General features: G+C 47.4%; 1 protein-coding gene across 3 annotated transcripts in view; it reads right to left on the bottom strand.

Moving 5' to 3' along the window:
* Positions 1 to 8,175: 8,175 nt before the first annotated feature.
* The window catches only part of MSN (moesin), a 75,866-nt gene continuing 56,823 nt past the window's right edge, over positions 8,176 to 27,218 (bottom strand). The window contains exons 3-14 of one of the 3 annotated variants that reach the window (XR_014784884.1): positions 25,962 to 26,057; positions 25,163 to 25,437; positions 23,789 to 23,872; positions 21,213 to 21,359; positions 20,289 to 20,385; positions 18,447 to 18,610; positions 16,669 to 16,799; positions 16,335 to 16,495; positions 14,260 to 14,352; positions 13,216 to 13,449; positions 10,239 to 11,599; positions 8,176 to 10,082 (exon numbers count right to left, since the gene is read on the bottom strand). Coding sequence is in view for 1 of the 3 variants with exons in the window: in XM_084814260.1 (XP_084670386.1) it covers positions 11,435 to 11,599; positions 13,216 to 13,449; positions 14,260 to 14,352; positions 16,335 to 16,495; positions 16,669 to 16,799; positions 18,447 to 18,610; positions 20,289 to 20,385; positions 21,213 to 21,359; positions 23,789 to 23,872; positions 25,163 to 25,437; positions 25,962 to 26,057 (1,647 nt within the window). In the remaining 2 variants the exon portion in view is untranslated. Of the gene's footprint in view, positions 11,600 to 13,215; positions 13,450 to 14,259; positions 14,353 to 16,334; positions 16,496 to 16,668; positions 16,800 to 18,446; positions 18,611 to 20,288; positions 20,386 to 21,212; positions 21,360 to 23,788; positions 23,873 to 25,162; positions 25,438 to 25,961; positions 26,058 to 27,218 lie in introns of all 3 variants that reach the window. The other 2 variants (XR_014784885.1, XM_084814260.1) reach the window with 2 other exon arrangements.

A 27,218-nucleotide genomic window follows, 5' to 3' on the forward strand; every position in this document is an offset into this window, starting at 1 on the left:
CCTCCTTGCCCCACCCCACGGAGGACTCCCTGCCCTGATCTCCAGTCTCAGGTGTGGGCCCTGGGGACTCAGCTGGCACTAGGAGGGGCAGCCCCTCTGCGCCCGCCAAATCTTCCTTTGTGCATGAGCTGCGTGGCGGAGGCGCCCGACTTGGCTGGCGCTGGGAGGGGCCACTGAGCCCCTTTTGGACAGAGAAAGGAGAAGTGGGCAGGGTGCAGCAATAGCATCAGTGGGTATGGCAGAGGGAGAAGGGCTCCCATCACACCTTCCCCTGGAGGTAGCCACACCCTGCACCATAAGGAACTGTCTTATGTGGCGGCAGGCTGTTGGTCCCTCCAGCTCAGTAATGTTTGGAACATGGGCCTTTCCTAACCCTACCTGGAGATGCTGGGGATTGAACCCAGCACCTTTGGCGTGCCCAGCATCTCCTCTGCCACCAAGCCAGGGCCCTTCTCCAAAGGGGCGTTGCATTGCAGGCCCTACTAGGCCTTCATCAGCTGGGGCCTGGATAGCCAGCACTGAACACTGGCAGAATGATGAACTTCCATGTCATTGGAGATACATGTTGATCTCTGTCGAAACGTTTGAAATTCTCCTATTGCATACCAGAGAAGGCAGGAAGAAATATGCAGGCGATACGGATGCTAATCAATAGGTTTTTTCTCATTATTGAGAAAATAACTGGTTGAGGTTTTGAATACTTTAAAGTTGTTTCAGGATAAGGCATATATTTTATTGGATTTACATATTGCAATTTGTAACTGAATCATGCACTGTGCATTAATATTATGGATATTTTGTAGTGGAATAATCTGAAGCTTACATTCATACACGCGCACACCCCTGGCTCTTTCCCAGGCCAGTTAGCATGGAAAGCACCAGATCTCTGTCCCTCTTCCCACTTGCAGTCCTTAGGCTTTGGGGCAGATCAGTCAGAGAGAGGGTGACAGCTAGCGAGGAGCTGCAGAGAGTCTGAGCCAAGGCCAGGTGGCATCGCTGAAGGTGGACCACTCACCACATGCAGCAGTGGTGCTTCCTCCTCATCCCTTTGGGATCCTTAGGATGCCTAGAGCTGCGGTGGCAGCAGCTGCTGGGATGCTGCTGCCAGTTAAAAAGGTTTGGCTGTTCCATTTGGAAACACTCTCCTAGGCCATACAACGGTTGTTTGGTAAGAGGGAAGTGAGGGTGACCATACATGATCTGTGCAATAAGCTCCACAAGAGCTTTATGCGGACAGATGGTTCTGACAGGGAAGTATTTGATATTTGAGGGCGCGCCTCCCCCTCTAAATGCCTGCCTGAGAACTGAGATCTGTTGGAGGGGCCCTCCTCTGCATCTCACCAGTACGAGACATGCACTATGGTGGGACGTGGGAGAGGGACTTCTCTGCTGTGGCACCCCAGTTGTGGAATGCCCTCCCCTTGGAGGCCCGATTGACGCATACATTGGTTTTGTTTCAACACCAAGTAAAAACATGGCTTTTTACCAAAGCCTTTGAGGGCTAAATGTATTCCCTAGCACATTGTTTTCCAGGCCAAATTCAAGGTGTTGGCTTTGACCTTTAAAACCCTATACGGTTCCAGCCCAGCCTATCTCAAGGAGCGCCTCCAGCAACACCAGACAGGCCGCTTAACAAGATCAGCCTCGGATGACCTTCCCTCTGTCTCATCATCTGGGACAGCTAGGCTGGTGAGGACGAGGGGAGGGCCTTCTCTGTGGTGGCCCCCACTCTGTGGAACTCCCTCCCTAGGGAACTCTGCCATGCCCCCTCTTTAATGAGCTTCCGCCACGCACTGAAAACTTGATTGTTCAGGCAGGCATTTGGGGTGGGCTAGGGTATTTTTAGAACAGGGTTAGGGTATTTTAAAACATTAAACAGTTTTCATGTTTAATTTTATTGTTTGTTTATTGTTGTACATCGTCCAGAGTGGCCGGGTGACCAGCCAGATGGGCGATTAAGAAATTTAATAAATAAAATAAATAAAATTGTTTTAACCATTTTATTGTTTTAGATTTTAACTGTTAGTTTAATATGTTTTTAGGTGTTTAAATTATTTATTATTTTATACTGTTTAAATTGATTTTATCTGTATGCCACCCTGAGATCTTAATGATATAGGGCGGGATAGAAATGCTTTTAAAAAATAAATTAATTAATAAATTAAGGAACAGACACTGAGAACAGCAGCCATCATTCCCTCTATAAGCAAACTCAGGTCTGTTGAGTGCCGACAACTATGTAGCCAAAATGGGGCCACTGTGAAACAAGAGGGAGGTTATCAGCATGCTTGGAGGAACTCCTCAGTTTACAGATGTACTAAGCTTCTGTAGGGGGAAGGCCTAACTGGGGGTGGGGGGTGGAACAAAATCCAACCATCCTGATAAGGACTGAGCGTGCTCAGTGGCCAGAGAATGGTGGGTGCCAGTTGGGGGTGGGGAGTGAATGGAATGCAAAACCGGGGGGTGGGGCTAGAATGGAGTAACCTGGCAGAGGGTGGCGGCTTGGCTGGAGCCCCAAGCAGGGCCACTTTACTCATGCAACGCACTCATGTCTTGCTCGTGTCTCACTTGTTTTATGTTGTTGTTTTTAATTTCATTTTTTAAAGTTGCATAGTTCAAGCAAAACTCCTTTGTGCACACAAATGTTCTATTTGCATTCTTTATACAGGTTTAGAGTTATGGAGGGACCTGTGGTGTGTATGTGTGTGTGTGGGGGGGGTCTGTTGAGCACTGTGCTGGGACTGGGCCAGCGGTATGCACAGGAGCCGAAGAGGTGGGGTGGGGGGCTTTGCTTTGAATGGGCCAGTTTCCCATCCCCCAGACAGCCCTGTCAAGAACAGTGGCTCTTTCAAGACGCAGAGCAGGAAACGTCAAGAGCTCTGGGAGGGGCAGGGAAGGTGCAAGGCTTCCAGCATCTCCCGTGGGTGAAAGGAGACCACGTCACAGGGCTGGCCAAGGCCAGGGCTGCCCCGCTCCCTACAGAGCCACTGCCAGTCAGAGGAGACCCCGATGGGCTGAGTGGACCAGCAGGCTGGCTCAGTAGAAGGCAGCGGTGTGTTCCCCCGCTAACGGGTGTGTGGAGGGCTGGGTGGGAAGACAAGACTCCTCCTGCATGGACTGAGCAGCAGGTTCTTGCCACTCCCAGAAGCGCCCAACGTCGTCGTTTCCCTCACGTGAATATATTTGCATCTCCCCCCCCCCCGCCCCAAGAAAGGGAGAACGGCAGAGTGTGAGGTGTGTTTTCGGGCTGTGCATGCTCAAAAGCACAGCACAGCACTAGCTGCCCACTGCCTTCCTCCGAGAACACTGGGAGTCCCTCCTCTGCTCATAGATTCTTCTTTGCTCCACTTGGTGCCGGAATATAACCATAAAAGATTTGCCCTCCTCATAAGTCAAGATGATCGCCACTGACAGAGGCTTAGGGATCACCTTTGCCTTCAGAGACACCACATGGCCAACCAGGCCAGAATAGAATGCAGGTGCTGTGCTAGAGGGGGGAGCACCGCTCACCAGGAAGCCAGAGATCGGTAATTCTGGGGTGCTTGTGGACCGGGCCTTGACACCGGATGCCTGGGCCAGGGCCAGGGCCATGTCTGCCTTTGCTCAGCGTAGAGCAGTGCTGGAGAAAGCAGATCTAGCCATGCTAACACATGCCACAGTTATATCACACCTGGACTACTACGATGTGTTCCACTTTGAAAAGTGTCCAGGAATTCCAGCGTCTTCAAAATACAGCTAGATTGTTGACTGGAGCCAAGTCCTGGGAACATGTTACACCACTGCTGAAACAGCTGCATTGGCTCCCGATTGGTTGCTGGGCCCAGTTCAAAGTTTTTATCACTTTTACACGCTACATAGTTTGGGACCAGAGTACCAGAAGGACTGTCTCGTGTACCATGAATCTGCCAGAGCACCAAGGTCATCAACAGGGGCCTCCTGTGTGTCCCAAAGTCTGGGATGGAGCGGGGCTTTGGGGGCCTGTCCCAAGCTCTGGAACTCCCTGTGTGGGGAAGTGAACCATCATCCTTCCCAGATGGTCTTCCCCTGTGCTGGGAACTGCCTTTTTAGGAAGGCCTGCCACTTAGAATCATAGAATAGTAGGGTTGGAAGGGGCCTATAGGACCATCGAGTCCAACCCCCTGCTCAAGGCAGGAATCCAAGTCAGAGCATCCCTGACAAATGGCTGTCCAGCCTCGTCTTGAATGCCTCCAGTGTGGGAGAGCCCACCACCTGCCCAGGGAATTGGTTCCATTGTCGTATTGTTCTAAGAGCCAGGAAGTTTTTTCCTGATGTTCAGCCGGAATCTGGCTTCCTGTCACTTGAGCCCATGATTCCGTGTCCTGCATTTTGGGATGAATGATCCAGAAGAGATCCTGGCCTTCCTCTCTGTGACAACCTTTCACGTACTTGAAGAGTGCTATCCTATCTCCCCTCAGTCTTCTCTTCTTGAGGCTAAACAGGCCCAGTTCTTTCAGTCTCTCCTCATAGGACTTTATTTCCAGTCCCCTGATCATCTTTGTTGCCCTCCTCTGAACCCTCTCCAGCTTGTCTGCATCCTTCTTAAAGTAAGGTGCCCAGAACTGGACACAGTACGCCAGATGAGGCCTAACCAGTGCTAAGTAGAGGGAAACTAGTATTTTACCTGATTTGGACGCTATACCTCTATTAATGCAGCCCAAAAGAGCATTTGCCTTTTTTGCAGCCACATCACATTGTTGGCTTATATTCAGCTTGTGATTGACAACAATTCCAAGATCCTTCTCGCCTGTAGTATTGTTGAGCCAAGTATTCCCCATCTTGTAACTGTGCATTTGGTTTCTTTTTCCTGCATGCAGAACTTGGCCTTTATCCCTATTAAATTTAATTCTGTTGTTTTCTGTCCAGTCCTCCAAGCTATCAAGATCACTTTGAATTTTGTTTCGGTCTTCCAGAGTATTAGCTATCCCACCCAATTTTGTGTCATCTGCAAATTTGATAAGGATTTTTCTTTCCTTTTGTTAGCTGCCTTAAAAGCTTTAGGAAATGTGGGATATGTTTTAATCAAAATAGATGTTCAGAGTTAAAGTGAAAACATCTGTGGATTGATGGAAAACCTTCAGAAGCTTGAAGGTCTATAAATAACGAAGCAGTTTACATAAGGGATACCTTCTCTTCTATAACAGGATTGATGCTCCATAAATGTATTTTTAAAAAATCCTTAGAACCTTGCTTACTGCTCACAAGCAGCTTGATAGATCAGCTGGGAAACATTTACATCTTAAGCCACAACTTGTTTCTGAGACTAGGAGATGCCTCCCTGCTATACCAAACAGCCCCCTCCATCATGGCCAAAGTGGTTGATCTCATCCCTCCCGTTGCTATATGGGTGGGTGCAGCCGTGGGATCCCATGGGAAACTGACACTCTCAGTTAACATTTCCCATTTTTAAGATTTGTTCTTGCTGTACCTCATGATTTTATGGAGAAATCCTAAAGAGAAATTATGGACATCATGAACTCCAAGACATTCCAAGTGAATGTCAACATGTGGAACTGGCAGCTGGTCGAGTGGAAGACGGATGACAGCAGGCAGGATGATGGAGAGCTCTTACAAGTCATGCAGAGCTTCTAAGCCAGGCTGTCCCTCCTGTCAGGAAAATTCCCCTTACACACGAAGCACCACCCACACACGGCTTGCATGTGCTCAAGCTCCTTTTGGTGCACTCACATGGAATACTTCCGCTTGGCACAATAGTCATCCCCCTCCAGTTAGGATGGTGTGTTTGTTTACAGGAGCAAACTCTTTCTAAAATTCAGATGGATTAGTCCTCTCTTGGCCTCTCTGCCATGTCTAACAAATTGTGGGTAGAGTTCCAGTGCTGTGGCTCTTAACCACTATGGAACTTGCTCTGTGCGATTTATGACGGGGTGCCTTGGATTTGACTTGAGCGAGATTTTATTCCAGACGTGACAAATGTTTAGATTCCCCACCTTAGTTAGTTTTGGAATCTTCCCGTCTGAATCCTCTCTCTGAATGGATGTCATCAGGGTCTCGGCACACTAGACTAGATAAGAGTTCCTCCTACAGTTGTGGCTGTTAGAGAGGTGTAGTGTATAATGTCATGTCAATTACATTTTGATTCATTTTCTCATGCTAATTTTACTATTACGCTAGTGTAAGTGCGCCTGAGGTATGGCCTGGATCGGGTGCACCATGAGTGAGTAGAAGAGGGCTATACCTTCCCAACCAGCTGATTTTGCCCCCTAAATCCCCCTCTTAGCCCCCATGCAAGTAAAAAAAAATTAGAATCATCTAGACACTAAGCATTTAATGTAGCATCTCGTTTAGCCCAAAGCAGTCTTTTGCAGCCTAACCTGGAGCTGTCAGGGATTGAACTTGGGATCCGCATGCAAAACATGCACTGCAACACTGAGCTATGGCCCTCCAATGCCTTCCTGTTATGATGCAACTTTTGCGCAGCCTGTCGTATAGAACTGTTGTACAGAACTTCCTCTGAACAAATAGTTCTAGAATGCCCTCTGGTGCTTCATCAGAGCATAGGAGGATGGGGGGAAATTGCCTGCCAGTTTTTTGTTTAACCCAGCCATTTTAAAATTCATTTCCTGGAACTTGAGAGATTGTGCTGTGCTAAATGCAAGCAACTGAAACAATAGAACACAAAAGCAAGAGAGCGTAGCCTTTTCGCCCCAATACACCACGAGCTGCCTGCTGTCTTCAGTACAGGCTACGCGCTGCATTGGACAGCTGGTCATCTCCGTAATGCCTTTCAGCCTGGACATTCTCAATGAGGAACGTGTTAGTGGTACGCGATCAACACAATGGAAATAACAGCCAGGACATATTTTGAGACTCCCTGCTCATCTGGTGGAATGGCTTGCCCATAGACTGAGAACAAACAACGGAAAGCTGTGCACTGTACGATGTCCAATTACCTTATAGGACTCACTGCCACATGATGCAGCCATGGCCGACTGGCTCAGGTGGCTATTCCAAAAGGCTTCATGCACAAATCAGTGGACGGGATGTGTATCAACCATGAGTCACGAGTGGCAAGAACAAAAGCTGCACATTCCAAAGTGGGGGTGGGGAAGGGCTGAACGCACTCCTGGGGGGATCATGCGGGCTCGCCCCACCCTCCTCACGTGCACATCAGCCATGCCGAGCCAGCTGTACGTTGTGTAGCCATGTGGCCCTATGTGTGCACTGCTATACATGCGCAGGGCTCATCTATGCAGGGGTTATCCCAGTTGGCCAAGGACCCTGCTTCCTGAGAAGGAGCCCTATGCACACACGGGGGCAGGCAGCATGGCCAGCGTGCACATTGCCAAAGGGAACATCGGGGCCTGCTCCAATTGGACTGCCCCTCCTTTGGGAGATGAGAGGGGGGAACAGGGCCATCCCACCAGCCCTGCTGACAGTTTACCCAATTCTTTTTTCTCCCCTCCCCATGCCTTTTCCTTGTGTGTCGTGTCTTTTTTAGATTGTAAGCCTGCGGGCAGGGACTGTCTTCTTTGTTCATTGATCGTAAGCTGCTCTGGGAGCTTTTTTTGGCTGAGGAGCGGGATAAAAATACAATCAATCGATCAATCAGTCAGTGTTGGGAGGGTGGGGCTAGCTGGCACAACCTCCTCATGCAACCTTTCAAAATGTGTGCGCGTGTCGACAGGGGGTATGAACCACCTTAGTATGTCCAACAGCATCTGTCATATAGGGTGAATATTAGCGGATTCCTTCTTCTGTGCCCTGCTGTATGGAAAAGTACGTGCTTTATGTGCATGTGTTGGTGGTATGACGTACTTCACGGACAATCTCAGTCTGTGAGACAAACATGGCCACCAAGTTTCTATATGCCAATTACATCTTTTGTCCAATGACCCAATCCTTTTTGTACTAGCAAATAGATATTTTGCTGTAGTTCAGATTGATTCAGATTATTCTGGTCTAGTACAATTTCCTAAACTTTAATAGCATTCTGGCCAAGGGTTTAGTTTAAGTTCTAGGCTTGTTTGGGAGTCCCCCATCCCACCCTGAGAAGTCTGATGACCATTGTATACAAAGAACTTCCCATCTGTCTTAAAAGATCAGTGTCTAAGAATAGTGTGTGTTTGCAGGATGCTAGCTTGGAAAGGAAGATGCAGGAAATAAATCTCCAGAGTCATGTAGAAACGGATCAAATGGATTCAATTGGTCTAAACTTTATTGGCACTGAATGAAGAGAACAGGGTGTGGACTTAACAAAAGCCCTGTGAATGCAAGGTGTCTGAACGGCAAGGATCTCTATGGCTAGCCAGAGAGATACACAGGTTACCTTGCAGCCCCTGGGAGGACTGGTATTTTAATGTAACATGTAAAAAGGTTGGTCAAAAAATGTAGACATAATTTACAGCAAAAATTCCAAAACACAAATATAAAGCCAGACAAAAATGCTTACTAGGGTAACCCCCCTCCCCTAGAAGGATAAGTAAATAGCAGTAAACAAATGGGGGGGGTGGAGAGGAGGAAAAACTCCATGTATCCTAACAAATAATTAAAAACGTGTCTAGAAATCTCACTGTAATACTGAATGCTTCTTACATTAATTTCCTGCAAAATATCATCTCTTTACAATACAGTATACATTTTCCATGGAGAAGGGGGTAATTGCCTCTCCCCCTCAACACTTCCAAGATTAATATTTTCTAATTGTGCATAGCTAGAAAAGAGAATGAAATCATTATCATTAGATACCACTGGAATACATAATACTGGTAAGATCAGGGAAGAGCTGAACCGACTACATGAGGAGTTAGACTCACTGGCACAGGTTGGTTTGTTCCTATTCTGGGAGGGCAGAAGAAGAGCAGCTGTGCCGGCTGGAAAGGGCAGCGGCACGCCGTGGCCCAAGCACAACGCAAAGGTGGTTAAACTGCTCAGTTAGTCCAGCACTGATCTTCTTCGTAGGCACCATGCAGCCTCTCGCGAGGAAATCATCGTCAGAAGGCTGGGTTTAAATCAAAGTGTGCCAGCAATGAGTACAGCCTGGAGGACAACTGCCAAGAACAAGTGTAAGTACCAGATGTTTTAATGGTGATTCAGTAATGAGAGAGCAAGCACGTGTGCGCAAGCGTGCACTGCAAACTCATCAGTTTAGAGTATGCAAATCAGTTCCGACAAGCTGTTTAAAGAAAAGGTCAAAGCAACAGGGTTGCATATTTTTTTGGGGGGGGGGTTGAGAGTTCACACCCCCATACCCCATTTTCCTAAAGGCACGTTACATCTAAAGTGGTGTGGGAAAAGGAGTGCATAAAAATGCACATGCTGGACATTTAGACAGTGAAGTTTGGAGGTGTTGGGACAGCTGCATTCTGACACATCTCTGTGCAACCGGTACTGCTCAGAGTGCCACTATCAAGCGACTTAAAAAGAGATCGCTTGGAGTGATGATGATTTGGAGTCCTAAAGAAACACTGCAGCCTTTTCACCACCTGCACTGGAATTAACTTTTGCAAGGTTCTTCCTACATTCTCCTCATCACTTGTAGCTGCAACACTTCTCTGCTTCATTTTATTCCTATTTACAGTAACACTTTTTTGATTAATACCCTTTGAAGGTGTGTGTGTGTGTGTGTGTGTGTGTGTGAGAGAGAGAGAGAGAGAGAGAGAGAGAGAGAGAGAGAGAGAGACCAGGAGAGCCCCAGCAGGGCTAGACTGTGCGGATTATGCAGTGCAGGCATTCAAATATGCAATATAAAGGGCGGCCAGAGGGGCAGAGCAGCTGATCTGCTGAGCCCTTCGCATGAAATTTGTTTTAAAGAGACGCCTGGGAGAGCTGGCAGAAGACATTTTCTCACCTGTCCTCCGGTGAGCAGAGACTGCCCTGGGCCACCGCATGGGCCAGCACGCGCGACAAGCGCTCTGGGAAAAGGCTGGCGGTACCGCAGCACCGCGGAGCTATGCCTGAACGTAGGATCAGGAGACCAGCCTTCCCACACGCGTTGCCATGCTAGGAGCTGTAGTCTGACACCTGTGGACGGCACCAGGCTGGGAGAGGCTGCAGGAGACAGACAGCTCCTGAAAGCAGAGCCATAGGTTCAGTGGAGGCTACTGGCTCCGATGTCTGGGCGGGGAATCCGCTCCGGGTTTCAGTCAGAACTGTCAAGGAGCTCTCCAAGCACCTTGGGGAGGTAACTCCCTTACAGTTCTGACTGAAACCCGGAGCGGATTCACCGCCCCACTGACATTGGAGCCAGCAGCCTCCACTGCATAATTATTTTCCAGATTTAACGAGCAAACGGGCACTCCGAGGCGACACATACAGAAGCAAGGGCAGGCTGTCATCTTCCAGCAACTAAGGCAACAGAAACAGAAATTCTTAAAAAAAAAATAAAAGGCAGATCTCATGATAGTACAAATGGCTGGTGATGTGGAGAAGATGTTAACATGCAAAGTCCATAGGCTTTGGGGTTTTTTTGGTGTTACACTGTTGAGTCACAAGTAAACAAGAGAACTCTTTATAAAAAAACCTTACACCATTAGAAGAGGGAATGACAGTGTCGTAAGGCACCAGAAGGCACGGTGTGTGTGCTGGAGAGCTACCCTGAAAGGGCCGGCGGTGTACTTTTGTATCTTTCTCTCAGGGACTCATGACTAACACAAACCCTATTCTAAACACTTGGTCTAACTAGACTGGCAAGATGGGTGGCAACAGAAGCGTGGCCAAACATTCTTCCTACTGGATATGGCAATATTCTGCAGCAAATTGTTCTAAGAGGAATAACCCAATCTATTCCCAATATCATGCTTAAGGGATCCAGTCCAGACTTTTGCAACCTCTTCGCTAGTGGCACATGCAAAATACCAAAAAGATCACAGGAGATGTGATTGGTCTGCTGAGCTCAGGGAGTCATGAAAAGCTTTGGCCTTTGGGAGGGTCAGGGAGAAGGCACAGCATTTTGTATTCTGCCTTCCACCCATTCTCCTCCATTATATTTCTCCTAGTCACACAGTGTCAAGAACTAGTCTGGCCTGAAAAGCAGAGATCCCAACAGTTCAGCAGTGCTACGCATCAGCACTACACATCAGCGCTACGCATCAGCACTACGCAAGGCTGAGTCTGGCTAATGAGGCGAGGGGTGGGGAGAGGTGCTGCTAGTTGCTGGGGCAACAGCAGCACCAATGAATCATAAGCACCATGAAGCTGCACGGAACAGGGACTGCTCTTCAGCCCAGGGTAAGCAAAGAGGAGGAGGCATCACATCGGAAGCCTGCAATAAGGCACCGCTGGCTTCCCGGCCCCTGGCCCCGTCCTGTTCGGTCCTACACTGAATGGCAGCATCTGCACAGAGCTCTAAGACAGACCACGGTCACTCTTCTGTAGTGGTTCCAGCATCACGCAGTTACACACAGAGAAAGGGGAGGGGCGGCGGGAAGAAGGGAGAGTGCAGGGACAGGAACGATTACATGGACTCGAATTCATCGATGCGCTGCTTGGTGTTGCCTTGCCGGATCTGGCGGAGGGTCTTGTACTTGTCGCGGCCCTGCCTCATGTTCTCGGCATGGATCATGTCGTTAGCAGTCTTCTTTGTCTCATCTCGAGCATTGGCCAGTTCAGACGTAAGAGCCTGGGGGTGCGGGGAGGGAGGGAGGACAGCAACAGACATTGGCCATCAGTACAAGGGGAATCCAAGATGCTGTTGCGTACATGCAGATTCCACCACTTGACTACAGCACCAACATCAAGCTTTGATGTGCATTTCTGACAGTTCATTCACACATGCAAGACTAGAGACAGACCCTTCGCACTTCAGACATGACGCTTCCCATTACAGCCTATTCACACATCCAGCTGCCGCTCATCCAGCTGCAGAGGATTCAGGTGATACATGTGAGATGATACATGTGAGAACCAGCCCCAAAACTGTCAACACTGCTCCAAGCATTGCTTGGAGATCTGTTCTTGGACAGATGCTCACTCTCTCTGGCCCAGTTCACACAATCACAGAGGGGAAATAAGCCACAGTGGTTATTTATGCCCACACACCCGGCACGTGCCAGTTGCATACCGGGGGGATCTGTGTAATTGCCCTTGGCAGCGTAGCTTGTCACGCCTGGCCACAGTGGCTTGTTGCCATGGGTAACAAGCTACCCAGAATCCATGGGCTGTTATAGGCTTCTGGGTGGTTTGTTACCCATGGCAACAAGCCACCCTGGCCAAGTTTGCACGACATGGGAAGTCACGCCCGCTGAGAGTGATTGCGCAAATCCCCCCTGCACATGACCAGCATACACCAGGGGCAAGGGGAAAATAAGCCACTGTGGCTTATTTCCCTGTCTGTGATCAAACGAACCCAGTAACCGCATGGTCTTCACCTTCTTCTCTTCCCCGCTGCCAATTAGCGCTAGGAAGATTATTGGTTTCTGGAGCAGCCACAGGCTTATTTATTTATCACATTTCTATACTGCCCAATAGCCAAAGCGCTCCCTATAGATGCACACAAGCTTGGCAGTCTGGCCGCCCTCCCACCACCATGTTTTCCAGACATCTGATAGCTGCACCTCCACTCACAACCCAACAATATGCAAGAGTAAAGATTACCCATCCTCAAGATTACCTCTGTGCTTCTGCATGAGTTACTGATCTGGAATGCCTCCTGACTGCTCCGGGCTCATTTCTTTTCAGTGACTCATGCAGATATGCTATGGCCAGTTTTCTGGGGATGGGAAGCTCTGGTGTGTTTTTGTATGGGGAGGGACTGAATGATCAAGTCATACCTGATGCAGAAGGGTGACTCTGCCTGCCCCACCATCATTCAGATGCACAGCAGACAACCTTCCCTGGTTTGGATTTCAGTCTCACAAAGCTCTGCTACTCCAAAGCAGCTCAGGGGGCCCTCGAATCAGCCCGAAATGAATCAGGCCCGCCTTGGAAGCCTCGAAGCAGCCTCTGAGGCAGATTGTGGGGTCCCTGCACAGCCCTAGTGATGATGCATTTTCCACTTTCTAGGCTTATCGCAAGGACACATGCGAAGCTGCCATCTTTGATGGTAGCAGCCATTTATTTATTTATTTATTTATTTATTTCTATACCGCCCAATAGCCGAAGCTCTCTGGGCGGTTCACAAAAATGAACCGCCCAGAGCCATGCAACTCTTGCACCATCTGCGGGCAGATCTAGACTTAGCTGGTCTCTCTCCTGCTGCCCATCAGCTTCCTCAAAGCACAGTCAGTCCCTCATTACCTTCAAGTGTTTCTGAACCCGCTCGTTCTTCTCTGCCTCTGTGGTGCGCTGTTCCTCGCTGCGGTCCTTGGCAGAAGCGTGCGCCCTCAGGTCAGCACTGGCCTCTGCAGCATTCTCATCCTGCTCATCGTCATGTTCATTCTCAGACTGCATGGGCTCTGGGACGTGCTGGGGGCTCGTGGCCGACTTCAGCTCCTCTTTAGTCTTTTCTAGGTCTTCTTGAACCATTTGGGCCTGGAGGAGGAGATAATCCCACCAGTGGGTTAGTGATGGTGGCAGAAACTACAAAAAAGCCACTTGCCAATTTCATTAGTCCAAACTTTGATAATTCAGAACATGCTTTTTTTCACACACAGAAAAAGAGAGTCCAAAACCTCTCTACCTAGTTACTTACCAAAATCCAGGCTTACGGACACCCAAAGGGCTACTTGCCTGCAGCAGATAAGAACTGCTCACAAGTGACCAGGCAAGGACACTTATAAACAGGATGAAAGTTGGTTCTGGTTTTCCCTTAGGTGGTAGATATGCTAAAAAAACTAACCTAGGATGTGTGGGCGGGTAGACTAACATTTTTGTAGACTAGTAAGTTTGTGTGGACTTTTTGGTGAGGCTGCCACACACATGGAATTCAGCATGGTGTACCTTGTGCTCCTCATCACATATAAAAGGGCATGTTCAGAGGAACTCTTTGCCTTTGCTGAAGCAACATACCACTGAAGAGCAGAATGTGCATGCATGGTGGAGAATGCCACATGTATCTCACCACAGAAAATGCATATGCCACATGGTGCTAAAAGCCAGCACTTGTGCAATCCAGCTGGATCCAGCTTGTACACAGATCTCAGTTGTCCCACTACTCTGTTACCAAAGGGTGTGTTCATTTTTTTTAATGCAATGTCACCATGTAAAGATTTTTGGCATTTCCAAGCGTCTGCCCGCTCCACAACACAATCAGACATTTAGACAGGACTAAATGGGGCACCCACGTGCAGCACAGAGTCAAGCAAAGAGGTGGTTAAGCTGAGAGCAAGATGCCCCACTCACTTTCTGCTGCCACTGCATGGCCTCACTCTCTTTCTTCTGCCGAGCCATTTCCAGCTGTGAGATCCTGGTTGTGAGTTCCATCATTTCAGCAGCCTGCAGAAGTTGACAGAGCATTGTCAGCAAAGAGGCGACAATCTTAAAATGTTCGATCACTTGACTAGTTGTCAGTTTGGCTTTTGCTCAGCTGTAGTACAGCATATTTGCATCCCTGTTATAATCTCAGAGGACACCTACGCTACAAACCTGTATGTTTTGTAATAGTTTAACCATCACAGCTTGACCCAATTTGGGAATTTTATCAGTGAAGGGCCTGCAAGAGAGCCCTAGCATTTATACCCCTTCAGAGATCCCTACAGGATTTCACGGAGAGAGAACAGGTGTTAAAGTGAACGACTGCAATGCAATGGTGGGGAAAGTGTGGCCCGCCAGATGTTGCTGGACTGCAACTCTCATCAGGTCTAGCCAGCATGGCCTACAGTGAGGGATGATGGGAGTTGCAGTTCCAACAATATCTGCAAGGCCACACATTCCCCGTCCCTGCTGTAGTGACTTGCAGAGTTCACAGACTTGCAAACTCTTGAGGGCTGAGGCCTGCTTTTCAGGATAGCAGAGACAGCGCATCCACAAGACAATCCTCTGATGGAGTGCAACAGCCATTCCCAAGGGCGGAAACAAGCTGCTGGTACATCCTACGGACAGAGCTCCCTGGAACGCAGGGCTGCTCCCAGACAGGCGCTTCGACACCAGCTAGCAATGCCAGTGTTTTATGGGCACACTGACGGCGCAATCCCACACAGTATGCAGGACCCAATTCTCTTGCAGAACTTATCCAACTCCCAATCCACACAGAGTTTGTGTGTGAGATTCTTTCCACTTATCGTAATCCAAAAAGCAAACAAAAGCCTCCACGGCTTCCCAAGCGCCTTCACAAGCCCCTCAATATAGACTACCTCAATTTCTTATAGGAAGCCACACCTCAGTGGGTGCAAATCTACACACTGGCTTAACATCAGCAGCACATCAATAAGCATGGAGGCCTGCCCCACAGATGGAGGAGGGGCCTGAGCTCACACTTTGCTTCCATGCAATTCCCAGGTCATCCACAGCTGAGGCAGGGGTGGGCCACCTGCAGCCAGCATACCACACACGGCCGCCGCCACCACCGCAACCCCCACATTTTAAAACAATTTTGTTTTTACCAAAAAAGGTGTCTGAAGTGGCTATGGGGCACCAAAAGGGCCAAATTTAACTTGTTTGCAAGCTACATTTGGACCTGAAGGTGATCTGTGGCCTACGGGGTGCTAAAAGGGCTAAATTTATCATGGAGACAAGTTTTTAAACCTTGTAGTGATCTGCAGTGGTTTTCTCACTTTTTATTATTGATTGATTGATGTGACTTGTGCCCTGCCTTTCTATCAAAAACGGCATCCGGGGCGGCTAAAAATGTGTGTGGGGGGGTGCTCTGCAGACTGTGGCACCCCACGGCCGGGGGCATCGAGGGGCAAAAACGTCCCCCAGACCTCCTGCAGTTAAAGGCTCTCAAGGAGCTGGGCTGGGGGAAGACCCCTTCCTAAGCCAATGGAGAGTTAGGAGCTTGACGGTCCAGACCGCCCTTCCCTAACCTGGTGACTGCCAGGTGTTTTCGACTTCAACTCCCACCAGCCCCATCAAGCAAGGTTAATGGTCAGGAATGCAGTCTAGCTCAAAATAAATAGATAGCTGCCTGTGATTTGGTGGGGGCTTCCCCCTTCCCTTCTGGGTTTATGCATGTGCTACGTGAGTGTCCTCCCACTCTGTCCTCTGCAAGTGCAGCTTAACATCTACCTTCTCCTTTCCCGAAGCCTCTGACTTAGGCCCTCGGTCCTCATCGCCAAACAAAGGGTACTCGCACCTACAGACATCCCTCCCCGTTACCCAAGATCTCCCCATTTCACTTCCCTCCCCTCGCCCACCATCAAACTTAGATGTCCTGTCCCTTGCTTTCCTTACTCTAGAGTGTTGCCCTATATGTTGCTGGTGCTGCAAAAACAAAGCTCCAAAAAGATACAGGTCAGTGAGGAAGAGCTCTGACCCACCAGTTGTTCCTGGGTCTTCTTCTGATCGTGCGACGCCTTCAACAAGGCCTCTTTGGCCTCCTCTGCTTCCTGCCGCTCCTTCGCCAGCTTCTCCGCTTCTTCCTGAGCTCGTTTCCTTTCCTGCTCCAACTCGAGCGCCCTGCGGGTCTGCTCTTCCAGTTCTGAAGAGATAAGGATAACAGAGCTCACCTGACCATCCAAATAAGCAAGCAGCACATACCTCCCCTGCAGGAGACACGGGCCCTCCTCACAACACCAGCCTGGGGGCGTTCACACTCCACCCGCACTCTGCAAGGCACTCCAGCCAGAGCCACATGAATGAGGGCTCGCCTACCTAGCTGAGCTTTCTTGGTTTGTTCCTCAATTTGCCTGAGCCGTTCCATGAGCTCCTCTTTCTCGCGCTCAATCTTTTCTTTCTCCTTCTCTGCCAGTTCCCTCTTCTTCTTCTCATTCTCCAACAAGGCTCTGGAAGGGGAGGAAATATGAATAATAATATAAAGTTAAACCAGCTGGTTGACAAATATCATCATCTCCTTTACAACAAACTTTGGGGTTGGGGTTTCTCTCTTCTCTAAAAGTCTAAAGTAATCAGCAGTTGCACTTCCCTTCTACACATTTTACCTTTGAGTGTGTTGGCAGTAGGGATGGCAGATAACTTCATTGGGTCTACATTTTTAAGTGAACCAACCCAATGTATTTATTTACTTGAAACTTTTCTAGACCACGCCTTCATCCCAACAAGGATTCTAGGGTGGTGAACATCAAACAACCTAAAAACAACACATCACAATCTGAAACCTAAACATCAAAAATTTGAGAGACATAAAACTATTTCAACCAAGTAAAAAGATAGAAACTTAAATCGAGCAATATAAAAAAGGAACATTTGTTTTAAAATGTTTGTGCAAATAAAAGGTTTTCACCCAGTGCCAAAGAGTACGGTGTTGTCATCAGGGGAATTTCCCATGGGAGGGCATTCCAAAGTCGGGATGTCCCCACAGAACAGACCCCTCTTTTGTGAATGTTAAATGTCTTTCTCTTGTAAAGGGCCTCCTGTCTGATTATCTTAATGCAGAGGTAGGTTAATATGGGATGATTTGTACTTCCCAGACTAATATGAAGATCAGAACAGATTTATCACTTGAATAGCACACTTCTCTGAATTCTGTGGTGCAATTCTTGGCTCAGAAATGGCATACAAAAACGTGTGTATTCGAGGAAATTGTATATGAAAATAAATCGGCATTTTCACGATTTTTTAAAATGTGCAGAGTGATGTGGAAACTGGATGGAATGCACTTGGGACTGAATATATATGAAATTGATGGACTGGAAATAGACTGATTTGTCCATTCCTAATTGGAAAAAAGTGTTTCCCAAACTTTTAAGCAGTTTTTTTTAAAAATCCCGAACTTGGCTCTCACTGCCAGTAACAGAGCCTTAGGAGAGGCATTTCAACCTTTTAAAGTGGGGGAAAGACTTGCAAAAGACAGGAAGCCACCAACTGATTGGTGGCGGGCAGAAAAGGTGAGGAGAGGAGGACTGGGTCAGAGGAAGGGGGCCTGGCCGCATGGGGGACCCTGGAAGGCTGGATCAGGACCCCAGACAGTCTGCATTTGGCCCATGGGCCTGAGGTTCAACACCCCTGGAATCAAGAGAACATTTACCCACCACCACAGGAAAGCCAAATCTTTTGTTACCTACAAATCCCTTCCTACATTCCACCCAAAACTTGACTTCATTGCCAAAAGCTTCCACCCCAGGCATTTATTTCCACAATGTATTCTAATGGTTAGCAACTAGATTCCTTGCAGGGCCACTTTGAGAAGAAAATGAGGGGTTGAGGGCCAGTATCTCCTCCCCCAACTCCTAAAGCAGGTCTGCCAGCAAGAGATACCACTTCTTTTACACGTTGTGTACCTCCAGGCTGGCAACTGGGAGGGCAGGTGAGGGTCTAATTGCCCACCTCCTCATGGATTCCAGTTGCAGAATTTGCAGGTGGAAAGCAGATGACCATGGCTAAGACAGTGCAAGTCACCAACATTCAGCGACAGTTCACTGCATTCTGGAGTCTGCTCCCCTTGAGAAAAGCTTGCACTCAGTGGTACGCACCTCTCCATCTGCTTCTGATGCTTCTCCTCCCGTGCCTGGGCCTTCATCTGCTGCACCTCAATCGTGTCTGGCTTACGTCTACGCATGTAGAGCTCATGGTTCCCCATGCAGAGAGCCAGGATACGCTTGTTAATCCTTAGCCGTGGGGCATAGAATACAAAGTCCTTTGCAAAAAAGGAGGGGAAAGTGCAGGATTAACCAAGAATGCATCCATACCACTTCCCCTTCTTCTCAAGGTGTAGCTGCTTGCCTCAATCTACAGTAACCCCTATTTCATTAGTGGTGTTCCCCTACTAAGTGTTCCTCTTGGAAAAAAGGATTCTAAAAAGACTCTCCATCAACCCTTAGCTTAGGTGAGCCAGGAAGCCTGGAAAACTGGCAAGCTTGCCTGAAATTAAGCTCTCCAAGAAAACCTTCTCAGGTGTTATTTAAGCATGTTTAGACTGTATATCTGCTGAAAGATGGTATACAACTATTAATACATATTATATAAAAAACCATCATACATTAAAAAGGAAAAGGCAGCGCATCCAGATATAATAGTTAATGTCCAGGTTTAAGCAGCGGCAGCGACAAAGCATCTAATTAGACAGCAAGGACAGCTTTGAGAAGGCCAGGCTTCACATCACTCCCAAAGGTACAATAGGGACCAAGGAAGCTTCACTAGGTGAGCCATTCTGTACTGCTGGTGCCAACATGGGGAAAACCAAGCTCATAATTTCACAGTTCTCCCCGCTGAAAAAGAGGGGAAGCAGAGCAGGGCTTCCCCCACAGGTAGAAGCCAGTGGGAATGTAAGAGGAAGAATCTTTGAAGGTCATCACCAGCAATTTAAAACTGGGCTTGGAAGCAAGCAGCCATTGCAGCAGAGGCAGAATGGACATGTGCTACGTCCTCTGCGACTTGCTTTGTCAGTGGGTGGGCTGCAATGTTCTTGAACTTTGCAACTACTACGAGAGGCAGCCCCACAGACCGCATGCTGCAGCAACCCCCAGATGCAAGCTGACTAAAGAACAGATGACAGAGACAAAAGCTCTGGCGGGAGCAATCACTCCAGCTTGTATGGACAGCCCACCCCGCCTTGCCCCGCCCCAGTATGGTGTAGATACAGTGAAGACTCAGTCACAGGCTTCAGTCCCAAGGCCTCAACATTCTGGACTCATGGGACTTGCCAAAAATCTGACACAATACACACATACTACTACCTAAACCCAGAGGTTTATGGCACTGGAATTTCCTTCTTCCAGAATGAAGATGTCTCACAGCCGGGAAACTGTTCTCCAAGTGAGAGGACTTTGTTTTGGGGGATAATTATGGATCCAGAAAAGCAATGCAGATGCCTAGAAGCCAAGAATGTGGTGCGCATAGAAGCTAAGTAAGCCCTGAACTGTTTCTGCCACCTACCAGAGCAGTCACTCTGGTGCTCTGCAAGTTAGGCATGGCTGAATAGCACTGAAGTGACAGAGTTTAAGCTGTTCGCTCACCCCCACAGATAACAAAAAAGACCTCTCTTAATTTCTGGTTTACATCCTATTACTTCAATGTATCTTAGGGGGAGAAAAACCCCACTTCACTACCACAATAGTTTTGTGTGGTAGCATCTAACAGGTCCCAAGTAGAGACCCCTACACATGGATGAGTCTTTAAAATGCTCTTCAACTATTAGTATCCTCTTCATCAACAAAACAAGGCTACACTTAATACAGAATGTTCTAATGTTTGGTTTGGTATCAACCATTTCCGTTAAAGCCAGCTGGCTTCTTGAATTACTCTGAACTGCTGCTTTTCAGTCACATGACTGGATTAATATCACAACATTTTTAAAGCCATAAAAGATGTCTTACTGGTGCTTTCTTGTCAATTGGCTTGATAACGAACTTCTTATCATTGAATGAAATATTTCTGATCTCACTCCATGGAAATCCAATTTTTGGTGTTAACCTGCAAAAGGTGAATAAGAAAGGGATTTATCATTTCAAAAGATGAGCCAATTCAAGTATCTGCAGTTATCCAACACCATGTCTACATTTACAGGCTATAAATTAGTTCCCACCAGTGAGATTTGTAAGATTTGAAATGACCAATGTGGATCTAAAAGGGAAGAAAAACCGCTGTTCAGAATTTACAAAGATCAGATAAAACGAATAAATTTGCAGGGAATTAAATGCAAGCACGGTGGATATCCAAGTTGACAGAGGCAACTCATTCAAACTATGGTCCCAACCAGGCATAGATCTTGAGCCAGGAACAAAAATACCCAAATTAAAATGCAACACAGGCCATGGGGAGAGAGCACTGACCTACGTGACTCCCATCCTGTCACCCTGGGGTGGTAAGTCTAGCAAAAGCCCTTAGCCATGATAGCCAAGTAGAACCTCCATCATTTTCTGCGGCAGAATAGATATGGATGACAGCAGCTAGAGACAAAAGTGAGAAGGCTGCCACTATTCTGCTGTGCTCTGAGGACCCACTGGGGCTCGCCACCTCCTCCCAGGATCCTGTGGTGTTGAGACTGGCCCAGTTGGTGTGGTCACAGATGTTGAGGGCTCACTTGGATAAATCAAATGGCCACTGCTCCTCCACAGTCTGTTCTGACTGCCTTGATGAGTGACACCTGTGTATAAACTTCCTGGAATCATCTAGCTGTCCAGAGCTGAAAGGTTGCTGGGCTAGACAGACCTTTGGTCTGTTCCAACAGGCCTCTTTATTTTCCTCCCTCCTTCTCCCTCTCATACACTCCACATGAAGCTTAGGGATAGTCTTGTTACCGGTCAGTCTGCTCATAAATGTTGAGTCCAAGAGCATCTACTCCCAACCAGAGTTCTGAGCCCTTCTTATTCTTAATACTGAAGTAGTTCACGCCGTACATCTCCAGATCTTGTGCAATTTTCAGATATTCCAAGACAGCATCTTCTCTAAAAGTACGTAAGAGAACAGAACAATTTTGAATTTCGTGTCTGAATCATAACTGAGCATGGAAGGCAGAACTTAACCGGTAGGGCAAGCACCCACGATTCTGACAGGGCCTCAGCTCTCAGCACCCAACTTGCTTACAGAGGAGAAGGTTCTCTCTGTGCCAATCTACTAGTAATACTATCTTCACAAAACTCAAAGAGTTTGAATCACTTTTAACCACTATACTTCGACACACCCCACAAATAAAAGAATGGGCTTATCCAACCAAGGCTCCAAGCACATGTTTAACCAAATGAATTAACAGATTGTCTATATCTACCATATCATTGGTTTGAGGAAGGCAGACACACAAGATTTGATTACCGGCAAGACTTTGTAACCTGTCTTTACAACCTAAGGCATTCAAGGTGGTGCACATGGGATTATCTCCTTTTGCCTTCACAGCCACTTTGAAAACTAGATCGAAGGAACACAGTTCAAGGGCACCCAGTGAGCTTCATGGCTGATCTTAATTTGAACCCTGGACTCAAACACACTTAACCTAAGGGGATTCCTTAGCCACAGATACAGTCTTGTAGGATGAGCTTTAAGCACATTCTTAAGAATTCTTCTCTGCTGCAGCAATGCATTGGCTAAGACTCAGAGCTGTGAGCCGGGATGTCCATGGTCCAGGATCTGTCCTTTGTCATGAATTCAAACCTTTGACAAAGCCACTGTTCTCTCAGCCTCAGCCCCTCCATCTACCATGTGTGGATATGACCCTTGGCCAGGGTCCACAATGCTGCTTGCCACCCAGGCAATGGCAAGTAACTCACAGCTCTCTGGTGAGCATAACAAGAGGAGCCTCAGGCTTCTCCTCCAGCCTGAAGGTGGGGAGGGGGCAAGGATCATCCTCTTTCTCATGCTGCACTCAAGAGAGCCCTCCTGGAGAGGGAAGCTGCGGTGGGCACCAGCAGAAAGGCCCCTGCTCCCCTGACCTTGCACTGTGACCCCACGCACATTCAGGGACAAGGGAAGGGACAAGGATTTGGCAGTCATAATTGTTGGCATGGATAGCAAGGCCAACCCACAAGACAGGGACCCCTGCTACTGGACTACTCTACAGGGCTTTTGTAAGGATTACTGAGAATATATGAAGCACTCTGAACACTCTAAACTTCTAAAGTGCTGTCACTCCTTCCAACAGTAAACTCAGGGGATGAGTGTTGATAGGATTGTAGCCAAAAGGGTGCCACTGAGAAGCAAGAGGGAGCTGTTAGCATGCTCAGAGGAACCCCGAGGTTTGCAGAAGTTCAAAAAATATTTTACCAAAAATGTAAGGGGGCAACCCCTTCCCAAAGCCCACACCCAATGAGGACTGGCCATGAGCATAGCCATGGAGTGCTGAGAGTCAGTTGGAAAAGAAAGACAGATGGGATAGCTGACTGGTAAGCACCCCACACTGGAGCAGGCCATTATTAGAAGGTCAAAATGCACTGTCAAAATATATTGCAACATTTTGTCACAGGTCCTACTTGTATTAATTTATTACATTTAGATCCCTCCTTTTTCCTTGTGGAACTCCAAGCAACATACATGGGGCTCCCAGGTGGCCTCTCATCCAGGAACTGACCAGATCTAGAGCTGCTTAGCTTCAGGAAGGTGGCAACATCAGATGGCCCTGGACCATGTCCAGGGACCCATATAAAATGGCAAGCGTTATTGCTACTGCTAACAGGAGGCATGCAGCAGCGATAAGGCAAGGCTGCTGATACTTCTGCACAAAGGAAATGCAAGATTAGCCAATTAATGTATGCAAAACATGCTGCATTTGCATGATTTGTTTTTAATATAAAATTGGGATTTCTACAGAGCTGGGATTATTTTTGTGTAGGACCCTCTTTCAGACAGTAAGAGTGTTGTGGTAAGTGCAGAGGTAACTGAGCCATAACTGGAGGTTACCAGGAGGAAAGAGAAGATGTGGGGCGCAAATGATTCACTTCCCTTGAGTAACGGAACGTTCGCTTTCCCATTCCACCCTGGGCTCAGCAAGTAAATTTTCCAACATCTTCTATAACCAAGAATGTTAGGGGCAGGGAGTCTTATCCAACATACTATTTGAAAGCCACTAGATTCCACATGAGAACTGGTGCAAAACAGTGGTTACAAAAGTGATAGTCAGGAAGTCCCTGATCTTCTTCTCATGTCAGCCCAGGAGACTCACTAGGGGGCTTTAAATAAGACACTATGCATTTTCTCAGCCTTAACCCTTCCTATCTGTAGTGTGGGGAGAATGCCAGGCTGTTAGGATTACTGGGGGGACTTATGTGAAACATGTGGAGCATTTAAAAAGAAGCTATATTGTTACAAATTTCAATTGCACCAACACAGAGCCACAGAAGACACTCTACATAACACAGGGCAAGTACTGCTCTAATTTCAGCTTTACCTGAGCATTCCCCGATGTTCTTCATGCCACACCTGGATCCTTTCTTCCCACTGATCCTTATTGAGTTTGTGTTGTTCCAAAACCCTAGGAAGCAAAAAGCAGCAAAATATGTCAGGAGACAAGCAGCTTCCATACATGCATAAGTGTGGCAAAAGAAGTACTTAAGCCATCTTTTGTTCCAAATGGACACTTTTTTTAACACCCCCGCAGAGCTGTCTCCATGTAGGAAGAGTGCCATGTGCGAGTGGCCCCGAGTTATGCTGGAACTGCTCTCTGGTGTCCCATATTGTTGTATCTTTGCTGCACAGCTTAAAATCTTGGCCCAACCTGGTAAAAAGACCCCTGTGTGTGGCTACAGTGGAATGACATGACATTCTTGAGAGAAATAATGTTTCTCCTTCATACATTTCCACTCTATTAGTTTTTCATTCAGCTGTATTTTTTTACCTCCCATCTCCTGAGGCAATGCTTCCAAGGTGACTGCAAAGCTTCTCATGTAAAACCTTATACTGAAGAAGTTAGATACCAGCTGCCTTAAGTGCCATGTTTTGGTGGAAAGGTGGGGTACAAATCAAATAATCAATCAATCAACCAATCAATCAATAAGACCCTACTTGGCAACCTTTATTAGCACTGCTACTACACTACCAGCTCCACAGGGGATATATTATGAACTGAGCAAGGGACAAGAACATAAAAAGCAGCCCTGTACAGAGCTCTCATGGCTAATAAACCTGTTGATAGACCAGTACATTGCAGATGATGTCTAATCCTATGGCCACTGCCACCACATCACATGGCAATGAATGCCATAAGGACAAAGACAGGGAAGGCAGGCTCCAGTGCTCGAAAAAACAAAATGTATTGTGCTCTACGCGCTTCGGAACACCTCCTTCTTCGGGACCTGTTTCAAGCTGTTCAGTCTCTTGTTCTAAAATGAACAGTACTTCTCTCTTCTGGATGCTTGCACACGCTTTAGGAGTAGCAGTTCTTGGCAATATCTTCAAAATATGTATTTAAATATTATTTTGAGATGATTTTTTTTAAATTCACAAGTTGAGGAAATTAAAAATAATGGAAATTAAAAACTATGAGTGAACAACTGTGAAAGTGAAACTGCCTGGAAACGGACAGGCCGGCCTCCAGCTCAGGATGAACCTTGTGAGAAAACGCGGGGGTGGGGGCAATTGGGCCAGCAGTTGCCTATTCCTACACTGAGATCATCGCAATCACATTTCAGTGGAAAGTTACTGAACTCTTTACTGATGTTTGGATTCAATGGAAGCATACAAGTGGCAAAAACCACAGTGAAGTAACACAACATGCACGCACAACACATTTGTAAAGCCAAGAGAGTTGTCAAGTTTGATATACCTTTGAGGAAGGAGTTTGTCACCAGCAAGATAGCCCAGCTTATGCACCTCTTTATTGAAGTCGCCATATTTGGATTGGACGGCATAAGAAGCCAGGAGGACGGCAGTCTCGGGGGGGCAGTAGATATCATCATTCAAGATGCCCTCCTTCACTTGGAGGAAGAACAGGCGCTGCGTGATATCCTGAATCAGCTCCTCCGCTACGTCCTCGGGGTAGAATTTGGCACGGAATTTGAAAAGCAGTGGACTCTCCTTGCGCACATCCTGAGCTGTTACCTACAGTGAATTGGTAGCGAGATCTAGTTTAAAGGGCTGCATCCACAGCCATTTGAAATTAGAACTTCTGTCACTTGCCCAAGTGACACAAACTGCAACTGGGCTGAATGACTGTACCATGGGATCACCCAAAATCGGAGGCTGGAGGCAGGTGACGGGGCAGTGGGGGGAAGAGGGGGAGAGAAGGAACCCAAGACATTTTTAAATGCAATTGGGGTTCAAAAGTATTTAAGCAGACATTGCAACCCCCATGAGTTTAAGACAGCATGGGGACAGGGACAGTTTCTCTGGGTGAAACAAAAGAGCTTCTTACAGGGGTTCTATTCCATTGCTGCAGAGTGCTCAGAGAAATCCATAGAGAACACACACACACACACACACACACACACACACACCATGTTTTACTCTGTCAGTGTTTAAGAAAGAATGGCACCATCTTTTTTGGGAAGGCAGCAGAGAATGGGGTCTCTCTCTCTCTCTCTCTCTCACTCTCACACTCACACACACACACACACCCCCAATACCTTTTTGTTTAGTTTCAGCCATGTTGAGAAGCCCTTGGTATCCTGGTATTGAAGTCCAAAGAACCAAACCTCTCTCAGGCCTATTGTTTTCACAACCTGTTCAGGAAAAACACAGAGAAACAAGCTTATTAGCAATAGTTACAAGCGGCTTGTTTGGGGCTCACAGTGACCTAGGAAGGGGGTTACCTCTCTTCAGGCACATCTGAAGACATAAAACAGGAACCGGGAAGTCCAGTAGAACAGGAAGCAAAGCAGCTTCCCAGCAAAACAGTTTGTGGGATTCAGTTGCTTACAAGCAACCACAAAATAGCAGCTTCAGGGGAGTGATTTTCATTTGGAGTGCTGTATGGGAGGAAAGCGTTAACCCTCCCTCCTTGCATGCCATAGTCCCAATCCTGACTGTGGCCTACGGCATCTACTGTTTATGAAGATATATGTGACACCATCACATGTAGTATGACCCTTAGAACTAATCATCAGGTTCCCAAACAACAACTAGCTGGTGATGGGGAAAATCCCAACGACTATACAATTTGATTGATATTTTATTAAGCCACATTTTCCAAGAGCATGGAAAGACCATTAGGAAACAAGCTGGTGGAAAAAAATGGAATCATTTTCCCCATATACCAAGAATGATGACTACAAGGGTAGATTTGTATCTTATTATTAATTTTATTCATTATTGTAAAGCTCTCCCCTCTCAATCCATAGTTGAATTTTTAATAAAAGGTAACAATTTTCCCAAGTAATATTTTCTTCCTTCAGATGCTGCATGTCATTTGGGCTTTTGTTGTATATTCCTGGCTAAAAGGTCAATCGGATGGAAGCAAAATGAACGCCTGTCACTACGTCAGCTTCTTGATGGGGCCTTAAAGCTTGCAAGCAGCCCACCCTCCAAACATAATTATGTGGGATGGGCAGCAAGAGGTCTGATCAAAAGGACAAAAATGACACACTATTCGCAAGGCAGCATTACCATCTGAGGGGGGATAGCCACCCCCACCTCTCGCTGCTGTCTTCAGTTTTATTTCCCAGTTTGAAGGCTAATGGCAGTTCAGGAGGGAGGCAGAGCTCTCCAGAATGAACCACCCAGTAGCCTGCAGCACAAAAGGACTTTTATTCCACATGGCCAAGTCAGCACACTGAAGCCCGATCCAGGCTTGCACTGGAGGAAAGATGAAGAGGAGGAAAGATCTGGGGTGCCATTAAGGGAGGCAGAGATAGTCTGAACATGGTCATCCATGCTCTGGTAGC

Source organism: Heloderma suspectum, chromosome 9 (assembly GCF_057233095.1).
Source record: "Heloderma suspectum isolate Gila_16-S chromosome 9, 16-S_ref, whole genome shotgun sequence".
Taxonomy (NCBI): domain Eukaryota; kingdom Metazoa; phylum Chordata; class Lepidosauria; order Squamata; family Helodermatidae; genus Heloderma; species Heloderma suspectum.